At 34.7% G+C, this 12,141-nt stretch overlaps 1 protein-coding gene and 1 long non-coding RNA gene across 2 annotated transcripts in view; one reads left to right on the top strand and one right to left on the bottom strand.

The window, feature by feature from the left end:
* The window catches only part of LOC129927793 (uncharacterized), a 29,821-nt gene extending 26,399 nt beyond the window's left edge, over positions 1-3,422 (bottom strand). The window contains exon 1 of the long non-coding RNA XR_008779468.1: positions 3,325-3,422. This is a non-coding gene — a long non-coding RNA (uncharacterized LOC129927793). The remainder of the gene's footprint in view (positions 1-3,324) is intronic.
* LOC106053910 (adhesion G-protein coupled receptor D1-like) overlaps positions 1,996-12,141 on the top strand; it is a 37,786-nt gene continuing 27,640 nt past the window's right edge. Inside the window, exons 1-5 of the mRNA XM_056039054.1 lie at positions 1,996-2,593; positions 6,110-6,327; positions 7,132-7,273; positions 8,834-9,024; positions 11,852-12,014. Of these exons, the coding sequence (XP_055895029.1) occupies positions 2,554-2,593; positions 6,110-6,327; positions 7,132-7,273; positions 8,834-9,024; positions 11,852-12,014 (754 nt within the window). The 5' untranslated portion in view covers positions 1,996-2,553. The remainder of the gene's footprint in view (positions 2,594-6,109; positions 6,328-7,131; positions 7,274-8,833; positions 9,025-11,851; positions 12,015-12,141) is intronic.

Here is a 12,141-nt window from a genome sequence, read left to right as displayed (position 1 = left end):
TCCTCTGCGCACGTCAGGAAAAGGCCTTCCCAGTTTTTAGCGGGGTTCGACTTTAAGACCTCTCGGTTCATTCAGCCTCTACTCCTCCAAGGGTGCTAGCAGACGTCAGAAAGTTGAGTACCTGGATCATAATCTTCAAATACAAAAACTAAATTTAATAAAATACTCAGAAGGACACAAAGATAAAGGCACATTCCTCATTCCATATGCTAGGACAAATTTGTAAAAGTGCTCTTTCTTCCCTAGTGCTATTAGAGCATGGAATGGATTGCCTGAGTTAGCCAGGAAAACCAGTGACTTGGCAGAATTTAAGTCATTGGTTAATATGCATGACTTAATGCATGACGCATAGGACGAAATTATCTTCTTTTTTGAAGTATCGTCTGTATCATATAATATAAGAAGATTTAGGATGTTTGGGGCTTCGAAATAGTCCATAAGTTGTCATTATGACATCTTAATTCACCTATCCACCCCCGGCCTTTCTCCCACATTTAAAGCTCTATGTCATTCTAGGAATCCTGAGGCAGCTCTCTTCTCCATATAAGAATGTTACTAAAAATGTGCTTTGTTTCTCACTTTTTAATAAAGCAGATAATAACTAAATACATAATTAATAAATAATAAATACAGCTCAGCGGTAACAGCAACAAAATTCTTGAAGAAGAAGAACATTAACTCTGAATTAGTTTTAAAATAAAACACACTTAATGTTGAGTTTACAGGAGCTGGAGGTGCGGTGGTAAAGCGCTTGGCTTCCGATCCGGGGATACCGGGTTCGAATTCTGGTGAAGACTGGGAGTTTTAATTTCGAGAATTCTAGAGTCCACCCAGCTGTAATGGATTCTTGACATGAGTTGGGTAAAAGTAAAGGCGGTTGGTCGTTGTGCTGATTATCTTTCAGCTCCTTCCTGGTTCAACCGAAACCAATCATTATAAAAGTCCTGAACACTGATCTACGACGTGGCAATGAGCTAATGGTCTAGTCTGCCCACAGGTATTATTTGTCAAAGACATGAACCCTGGATAAAGTTCTGCGTTAATACGGCGACACCAAAACATCCTGCTCCGTATTACTGTTAACAAACATCTCGCCGAGGAAATCAGAAATAAGTTATTTTAAATGTAGTACTGAACTTAATTTCTATTCTCAAAACTTGAAATTGTTTCGACTACTCATAGCCAGGGTCGGATTTACCTTGGTCCAAGACATTACGGCCTCTCAGGAGCTATGCGATAATAACATTTTTAAAAATATACTTATTAAATATAAAGTAAATAAAGGAAATAGGATTAAAAAGTTCTCTACTTATTTCTCCAAAAGAATGACATCAACTTGATTAGTATAATTTATTTAATTTATATTGAAGCTTGAATAGGGTTGAGGCTTCAACACAAATACGTTCCAGGACCACCAATTATTTCTATCCGGGACAGCTGATAATATACATTTGTATTGCTAGGAAAGACGTTTTACCCAACCAATGTTTTACCCAACCAATGTTTTACTCAACCAATGTTTTACCCAACCAATGTTTTACCCAACCAATGTTTTACAACCAATGTTTTACCCAACCAATGTTTTACAACCAATGTTTTACCCAACCAACGTTTTACCCAACCAATGTCTATGTTCACCATTGCACTCTAGTCCAGTCTAGTCCTGTCTAGTAACGCATCTTGGCAACAAAACGTCAAACCAAAATAAAACTCGAATAGCTTGGAGCTGCATGAAATTAATGACTTAAAAATGATAATACATAAATGGTATTTTTTTTTCTAAAATAAAAATGGAATCATTTATTTATGCAGATCGAAGTTATGTGTAAAAGAAAAATTATCTAAAAGAAAAAGAGAAGAAGAAAGATAATAAAATACCTGACAACTGGATCTCTGGCGTTAATTAACTTATGATGGATGGGGGTCACGACAACACCCGTGAGAAATTAAGAGTAAATCAGATATTGACAGACCTGTTGGGCTATAGCTCGCCACTAGAATGATTGGGTGTAAACATGGTCTTAATGAAACTTCGGAAAATGTGGACTGTGTACTATTAAATACATTTATTGCTAACAGATTATTTCGAACAATAAGGCAGGTTATATAGATCTAGAGCAGAGGATCAGTCTACTTGCAGTGTGGTCATTTTAGTTTGAAAGAGTACTTTATTATTCTGTTTTGATTTAAAATTAAAATCTTGAAGCAGTTTAAGACATTTGGATTATTAATTATCTCTAACGTCTACTTTAACACCTGCTCCGCACCAAACAACGCTTGTTGAATTTAGTGCTGCTTTTCATAATTTTATTTGTAGTCGCCAAAAAAATATATCCTCAAAAATTATAGAACTCAAAACTAGTCGACCCGTAAAAAAAATACGTTTCAAAATAAATTTCTATCAGAAATCCTTTCATTTTTGTGATGCGTAGCTCAGTAAGAAATGAATAATTGTGTCATAAATAGAATCTGTATTACCGTGACATGTTGGAAGAATACAAGAACCAAATAAGATAGCACTACAACAACATACAATTGATAAATAGTTATACAATGGTTTGGATACTTCGGATAACTCTTGTTTTACTGACAAGTAAGTATATATGATAAAGATAATGATAATACTTTTCCTCCATTCGTTTTACTTGGATCTATCTATCTATCTATCTATCTATCTATCTATCTATCTATCTATCTATCTATATCTATCCATTTATCTATCTATCTATCTATCCATTTATCTATCTATCCATTTATCTATCTGTCTATCTATCTATCTATCTGTATGTCCGTCCGTCAATCTGACTATTTATCTAGTTTTTGTAACAAAACGTATATGGTGCCCAATGATTGACTAAACAAGAAAATATGAACAAGCAATAGAAAGAAAAAAAAAACTAAACGTACCTAAGGGAAAGAACCGTTAATTACAGCTCTTTATGTGAAATTTACATGATTTAGCTCCCTTTCTGCTATATAAAACAAAATTAACCAATTAGTGCTCAATTGATTAAATGGTTATATTTTGGATTGATTCATGTATTGTCATAGAATTTGAAGAATTGTGCAAAATGTTGAGAATGGAAAGTGGGAGAACAAACATGTTCAAACTTTTTACCAGACAGACAGGCGGACAGACAGACAGACAGGCAGACAGACAGACAAAGTGAGTTGATATAAGCTTTAGGAAAGCGTAGTTGTATCAATGAGTTTGAATATCATGTAATTAAATGTGTAATAGATTTAGAACAGAAACAATAAATTTGTGCGATTAGAAATATTTTCACTTTTTACCAATTGGTTTTGTTTAGTGCAATTTCATACCTTTCACTTTCTCATACGCTATAATCCTTGTAATGAAAAGACAACTACTAGACAACCACTATGATGGCTTTAGTCCACAAGATTAGGCTACACTAAACAATGAACGAATACAAGCACGTCTCACATTGTTGAAGTACTATAAACACACACACACACTGGACATGACCTTCTCACACGTTATACACACGCAGAAAATAAACAACTCAGTTTCACTACCATCCTATCATTGATCTGGACCAGGTGGGAAAAGGGGGAGGGGAGAGAAAGAAGTTTGTGTGTGTGGGGTGTATCTATGTGAATGTTACCATAATCGCTTTCTAATGCATTTATAAAATAAAAGTTGAAAGACTTGAATCCGAACCCAAGGGCTCCAGTTAAAATACTAACCGCTGTTCCAGCTAATCGCTTATGAAAACAGAAGGTTTTTTAGTTATCTAAACTTTTAAGCGGCGACCTACAAAGTATAAAAATGGGGGAGGGGGGGGGGCTAATAAAATTTATACCACCATTTAAGGTCAAGTACATTTTCCCCTTGTTCTAAAGCAAAAAAAAATAATTAATTACCAATAGTTAATTTATTAATTGTTTAATTTTTAAAAATTGATTGTTGCCAGGTAGAAGTGACAATTGTGCAACATTTTGGATTGATCCGACATGGGTGTGGGACAAACTTTTTACCAGACAGACCTAGTGACTGGTTTGTTTTCCAAAACTCGTTAATAATGTTCTCCCTGAGCTGTGAACAATTTTAAAGTCAAGTCTTTGGTCTGATGAGATTACGTACACGAACCCACCCGCAATGAAATTCTATTTCAAAGCTACTCCAAGAAGTGTAGTAGGCCTACTGTTGGGAAGAGAAACAAAAACATTTTTAGAAGCTTTTCACGATTTATTTCCCTTCATATCTTCCAAACCAATCCCCTCCTCATAAGACAGGATAAGCTTTCAAACACATACACAAAATAAAATGGAAAAAGTAATAGAAATAAATAAAAACAAAGTATGCCTTATTTCAAAATGATATAACTGTAATTCTATAATTTAAGTAAACATTAATTTGTATTTGTAATAAAAAAAAAGAAAGAAGAAAAAAAAAATTAACCTCAAGGAATCAAACCCACGACAATCGCTTTATTCGTATTTCTATGAAAAAAAAATGGCTACCACTTTACTGAAATCTCCATAAAATATGAAATGAAATAATTAATTAAATTATTAATGAAGTTATTGTTTTCTGTTTTGCTTGTTTTATCAGCCTGTTACTTTGTAGGGACAATTTTTCCACTTTATTATCAAATGTTTACATTTACTTAAGGTAAATTCAAGCCATCAAAATAAATTATATAGTTTTATGAAAATAAAAGTAAAACAAGGTTACAAAAGACAGTTTGTGTGAAAACACAAACTCAAAATCGGCCACCGAAGAGGTCCACCCAGGCAGGCTTCAATATTTTCAGAAAGAACATCCAATTGAAATTATATCAAAGACAAATGAGAGATAAGAATGGAGAAAGAAGGTTAACAGATCTTGTGTAGTGCCCCAATGGTGCTGCAGATCAAAGGATAGGTGTAAGTGAATGTAAAGTTAGATGTGAACCTGGCTTAACTAGTTCCCCTTTCAAACCTTGTGGTCTATAGGGCAGATGATGTAAAGTTCATCTGTTTTTGTGGCCTACGGTTAGCGAGGGTGTCATGTAGCCAGCACAACGACCAACCGCCTATACTTTTCCCCAACTAATGTCAGGTACCCATTAGGGCTGAGTGGACTCAGAGGCGCCCAAAGATTCCAAAGTTGAAAATCCCAGTCTTCACCAGGATTCGAACCCGGGACTCCCGGTTCGGAAGCCAAGCGCTTTACCGCTCAGCGACCGCGCCTCCCCTGGCCTTACTGATGTCTTATAATTTATCTAATTGTTTTGAAAAGGCTCAATCTCTTATTCGAATCCTCAAAAAAAAAAAAAATTTCTGCAATAAAAAAAAATGTTCAGAAAAATGAAGTTTAAAAGATTACTATTCATTTTAAATTAGGTCTAACTTATAATGCATACTAATTAGCTTTTTCTCTTTAAAAAAAGTTTGCATAACTGATTTTAAAAATTAGATTTTTCGCTTTCAGAAAAAAAAAAGTAGCCGTTGCATCAGAACTTTGAATGGTCTAAAATATTGTGATGTCGGATTTTCAATATCTTTTCTAGTTTACGAGATCTTAACGGGACAGACGGACAGACATTTCGCACAAAACTAATAGCGTCTTTTCCCCTTTTGGTGGGCCGCTAAAAAACAATTCTATGTTAACGATCTATATTCCATTGCTGCCACTTGAATCTGTGATGATCTATTTTTATTTTTCATACACTTTGGGTGCGGTACTGTAAATGTTTATGTCCCTTTTTCTATATGTTTTTTATTTACCTTTTTTCAATTTCAATGCATGGTGTACTATGTAGTAGCATTTGCCTGTAAAAATTTTGACTTCTGTAGTAGAATAAAAATGCATCAAAATAAATTATTCAAGTTTTGCATTTTTTTCATATTTTAATTTTAAAACTTTTTATTACTTTTGACTATGAAGAACGTAAGCTGATAGAAGGAACTGAAGCTAAAGTCAGCCAAGCGAGATATTCTCAATGTCAATGTTTAGTTTCAACCTTTCGTTGAAGCTTTAGCAGTTGAAAAAAAAACTAAGATTAATTTTTACATAGTATCTAATTATTTCCCCTTTTTCTCCTTCCCTTTGTTATTACCCCCCCCCCCCCCCCCCCACCATCCAAAAAAAAAAATCTAGCTTCTCAAGTGCAAGGTCTTTGTGATTTGAACGTAGACAGTCAGCCAATCAAACATTCCAATTGGATCGGTACTATTGAGAGCCCAGGCTATACCTCTAATATCTACCCGGATAATCAGGATTGCTATTGGACTGTACAACTACCTAGTACCACAAAAGTCAAGATAACCTTTGAGACTTTTGATATTAACCAAGGAAAATGTGAAGACTTCTTGCAGGTATGAAGATGTTCTATTTTAGTACGGACATCGAAACATTTATGGATTCTCTATTGTTAAGATTGCAGTAAATAAGTTCTAATAATCTACTTAATATACCCGGAAATAGCACACATCGATCAGAGGATCTCATAAACTGTCGTACGTATCCGCATCATATTAGGGCGTCGAAGAGCTAAAAAGGTTGAGAACCGCTGAAGTAACTGGTTAACTCAAGGTTAAAAGTGTTCAGCTTATAGAAACATGAGTTGTGAATAATACTCAAAATATTAAAATAAGGTATCAACTAGATGGCACCAACTTTGAGGTGGTGACAATTTCCAAGGTTCTAAAGTGTTTCAATTTTATGAAGTTTGGAGCTCGTTAAATGTTTCCAAATAGTTTGTTATCTTAGCTTGAGGAACGTATGGAAATGTAGATGTGTTAAATAGCTTTTTTTTTTGGGGGGGGGGGGGGACATTCCGTAGCTTCAGTTGTGTGCATGTACCACAAACTAAACAAACTTTTAAAGGTAACTTCATCCACTGTATAATCCTTATAAACTACTAAAACATTATAAACTACATTCGCTTTATAAGTTATTTAACTTTAAAAACAAAAGGAATTTAATGCTATGTAAACTATATAATTTATAAGTTATAAAAATCGAATAAGACTATAAAAACTAAATAAACTATAAATTGTATTTATATATCGTAATATGTTTAAGTCTAATGTACTATTGTAAAACACATTTCCTCCAGGATAATGGAAATAATACTTTTATTACTATAATTTTTTTTTATACAAATTTTTTTTTTTCAGATTAACGATTCATCAGGATTCTTCTTTTCTAAATGTGGATCTTTGGAATCTAATTTCCAGCTTATTTATGATCCACCAGTCAAAATTTACTTTCATTCCGACGAATCAGGGACGTCCCGTGGATTTAAGCTTCGTTATGAAGGTAACTATTCATTTTAAATGTTGATGTTACCTTGGAAACTTTTGTTGATTAGAGATTCAGTGAATTTTCTGAATGATAACATAAAAGAGAAAATTTAAAAATACACAAAACAAGACAAAAGCTTCTTTATACAACTTTTAGAGCGATTACGTTGCTCATCAAAACTAATGAATGTTAGATTAAAAAAAACTGGAATGGATAATTTTGTTACCATTTTGTGTGTTGTCTTCGAAAATGAATAATTGTGCACAGTTTCCACTTGATCCAAGTCTGGGAAGTGGTAGAAATAACGTGTAAAAGGTTCCGCCCATACAGATCGGCAAATCGAAGGAGTAAGATAATGCAAGATTGTATGTATCTTCTGTTACCTATGAAAGTGTGTTGATGGTTACTAATGGAACTGCAGTTTTAGATTTTTCGGAACGCAATGAAAATTTGTTATAAAACTAAAAATGGCTTGTAAATGTTTAGGGGGGCTAATCATAAAATTTGGGTTTATATCTGTATATTTCTTTGCCTAATCTGTTTATTTTTGCGCCAAAATTCATATATTTCTGCACCAAATCTGTATATTTCTAGATATATTCTTAAATCGAAAGTTAAAAAGGGTAAATGAGAACATACAAGGCAGCTATTTAATGTGCGTTTATTATTTTCAATGTCATATATATTGTATTTTTATGGCCAAATTTTACTATGTGATTATTTGTACTGTTAGATGTTTCAATTTTGAAAAGTGGTACGTCACATTTCCACAACCACAAAAGGAACCCCGGCGTGCCCTTGAATGTTCTGGCACTCAAGTTACGTCTAGAATTGTTGGCCTCCTTCGGTCGTAGTGTAGTTTTTGAAGTGACACTATAATAATCTTCATTATCTAAAAGGAAATTTGTTTTACAATTGGTGTATTACACCAAACAAAACATTATAACTATAGGAACCAAAATATACAGGTAGACCAGACTCACTCAAAATTTACATGCGAAGTGCTTATTTTAGATGAATTGAATTGAATGTTTTTATTGCCAGGGAAACAAAAGAGTTTTTGTGTCTGTTTGTCTTTGCTGTTGATGTCTTGTATTTCTTTTGTGATAGTAAAATCACAAAATCCTGAGCCAAAGGGCAATTCTTTATTGCTAAAATCTTGTTAGCTTTCTTATGAATGTTTTTGTCTCAAACAACTGCCCAAATGGGGTTCGTGTTTTGCCAATGGCCATTTCAGCAGCATTTAGGATTTTATGAAGTTTAATTTTGTTTTATGTTCAGATTGCAATACCAGGCGATTGATATTCAAACTTAAAAATATTGCAGATGTAAAGCCCTATTCTTGAGAAACATTCCCATTCAAATGTATCACAGGTTAAAGTGGCATTCACTTTTGTGGCAGAGGAGCCAAACATTTTTATTTTTGTCTGTCTTGCTATTCTTTCACAACTGAAGCCTTACTCTCTCTCCCCCCTATCCAAAACTTTCTTTCTTACCAATTTACGACTAACATCAACATAAAAGTTTAGAAATGGTGTTCTTCTATAAGTATGTTACCATATCCTTCATCCCAAGGTGTTTGTGACGATGAGATACACAGCAACGTAACTCTTGTGCCACCTTATCATCCACAAATGCCTCCCACTGATGTGACCTGTGTCTGGAAGTTGGGTCATCCCAAACAAGTGATTGTCGTGAAACTCGTGGCAGATGTAGTCATTAATGTGACACCCTCGCCCTCAACTTGCGGGCTATCTCCTCTAAAGGTATTACCATTATAAGTGAAGAATAGAAACTATGACATTAGAAACTATGGACCTCAAACTGTCAATAATCACACATACGTCATATATATGTAAACACTATCATTTGTTCTGACCTAATACGTTGCAGCTATATAATTAGAATATTAGGGAATTGTCAGGGTGCAGGAGAAGGAGCTAAAATGTCCAATGCTCGTAGCTTCGATAATAGAGGTGAGGTGATTTCAGAATGGTAGTTATTATCGGGGAGCTTTAGACAGAAGCGGAGGTTGGGAGAGTTACTGCTTCCATCCCGACTGTTTGGGAAAATCATCCTTTAATTACTTAAATAGTTTTACGGTGCCAGGTGTAAAGTCCAAACCTTGATGTACTTGATCTGCTTTTTGGACATGTTTCAGACGTTCCTTCGGAATAGTTGAAGATTATTTCATCCTAATCCAACCTTCTACCTGAACGGCTGGGAAAAGGATTCTAACCCTGGACAATTGAGACGACAGTCCAGAGCGCATTCCAATCGACCAGACAGCCTTCTTAAGAAACAATCTCTTTAGTGTTGCCGTTGTTAATGTTGAAATTGTTATTTACGTCCGGACGTTGCACAAGATTTGATTTGCTCCTTTACTCATTTCATCTTTTTTTTGGCATTTTCTATTTAGCTGCGTACACTTTGTTTTATTTAAAGTAAAGAATTGCTGAAGTAATTTCTCGTTGACCTTTTAGTCAAGAAACAATTGGTTGGAAAGAAATGTAATAACGTTATTTGAAACAGAGTTTGGATGATGAAGATATTTCTTTTACTACTTCTTATTAATATTTCAAACATGTTTTCAACTCTCTGGCTGTGTGAGGATAGAGTCTTGTTCACGATAAAATAAAATTCTCAGTAGTCCCCCAATAATCAGGAAGCGACAGTAAGCAGGTATCTAATGGTAACGCAGGTCTGCAGCAGTATCGTCATTAGGCAGGTAAAAAAGAGACTTCTTTGGAATGTTTAATAACTACGCTGGAAGTCTCTTGAACGATTTGAATTGTCGTTTCTTCTCAAAGGATATCCATTCATATTATTATGTTTCTTCCTCATGTATTTTTATTACATTTTTTTTTAATTATGGGTAAGTGGTACTGCAATGTCAAAGATTATTGCGAATTTTACATTGTCACAATAGTGTTTGAGACAACTACTCGCACATTTCGATGTTTACACTCCAAGTCCTCTAAGAAGGTTATACCTGCCCAGGAAGAATGGAGACCGTGGACTGCAGAGCATCTACAAAACTGCAGGCATTCCTGAGCAAATACGACTCCGATGTTTCTGCCTTCCTAGGTCGCCATAACCAAGTTGCAAAATTAATACACCAACACCTGGCTTTAACATATAATTTGATTAATAAGGATATTCCTCCTTATTACAAATACTTGCCACAAGGGTTCTAGAGTCAACCGATCACTCATTATACCGACTTTTTTTGACTGACAAAACGGTGGCTTTTTAATCACCCTGATCTGCTGTTTATTGAGAATAAAAAAAAACAAGAACTCTAAAATCATTAACTTCGCCGTATCACTGTCTGATAACTGAAGAAAAACTGAGTTGGAAAAACAAAGACAAATCAACAAAACAAATAGGGTAACCTAAGCTTGGAGATTAAACGGTTTTGCAAGTTGTCTAAAATAACAATATAGCCAATTGTTATATAAACTGATGGGAATAATCATCGTAACGACATCTGACCTCACAGGTACATTCAAGGCCTTTAACATCCCTAAGAATATTCACGTCGCCTGTCAGAGGTACTGCTGCAGACCTGCCACATCACCAGAACATTTCTCAGTGAACACTGTTAAAGGGAGACTACAATGCATTCTGTTTCTCTCTAACGACCCTGGTAGTGCCACAGAATAAATATTAGTTCTTTTTTCACATAATAATAATAAAAAAAATGTTTGTAAAATGTTTTACAAGTTTCGGATGTTCCTTCAGAGTTGAAGACTTCCATGTCCAAACCTCCCGCAGGACGACGGAGGATGTGAGCGTACATGGTTTGAACCCGAGACCATCGATAACTTCGAACGACAGTCCAGAGCGCAAACCGCACGACCAGGCAGCCATCCAAATAATAATAATTGTCTCTTGTTCCATATGGTAGAACAAATTTGTACAAATACTCCTAATTCCCTTGTGCTATCAGAGCATGGAATGGGTTGCCTGAATCAGCCATGAGAACCAAAGACTTGGCAGAGTTTAATTTATTGATGAAAAGCATGACTAGATTGACCTAAGGGACCGAGTAGGATGTAAACGTAAACTAGTAACATCTGTATTTTATAAGATACTAGTCGACCCACGGCGTAGCCTACGCCGTTATTTTGCAGGGCCCCTATGTGACCGCAGTGTGCCCCGCACTTTCAAAGGACCCACGCTAATTCAGGTGTAAATTATGAAATTAAACCATTGTATAACTTATAATATAATATACGAAAAAGTCATGGAAATTTCCGGAAATTATTAAAATCTTTGCAGATATAAGAGAGTGATGTTTCCTTTACTTCTTCTTCTCGTCCAAACTCTTGAGGGAAGAAGAGAATTATAAATATAGATAGATTATTACTTTTATTATTATGAAAATGACGATGATGATAATAAGTATAGGTACTTTTTTGTTAAGCCGCAGGGATATGTAATAGTTACTTAGAGATCTATGTGATAGCTCTACAAAATGTTTTTAAATGCCAATGCATTACATTCTCTGCTTCTTTCGCATTGAATTGTGAATAAAAATGTATTGTTAAATTGACAGACTGTACAGTTAAATGTATCATTTTAATTTAGGTAATCTCCAATGCGAGAACTCATGGAGAGAAAAACTTATGCACCATGACATCTGATGACAACATCTTTGTTGGTAATGTCACCTTAATGTGTTCACTGAATGCCAAGTCTAAACAAGACCTATGGATTGGAAAAATTGAAGTCTACATACTGGACATCACACGTCAGTATAAAATGTGGACTAACTCGCTTATTTTTTAGAAACAATAAAACCAAAATCGCAGTATTTTTACCGCCCTTACTTTAATGTATACACATTTAGATACCAGTGAATCAAAGTTACAATACAT

Source organism: Biomphalaria glabrata, chromosome 8, assembly GCF_947242115.1.
Source record: "Biomphalaria glabrata chromosome 8, xgBioGlab47.1, whole genome shotgun sequence".
NCBI classification, from domain to species: Eukaryota; Metazoa; Mollusca; class Gastropoda; family Planorbidae; genus Biomphalaria; species Biomphalaria glabrata.
This window is presented reverse-complemented; position numbering and strand designations above follow the sequence as displayed.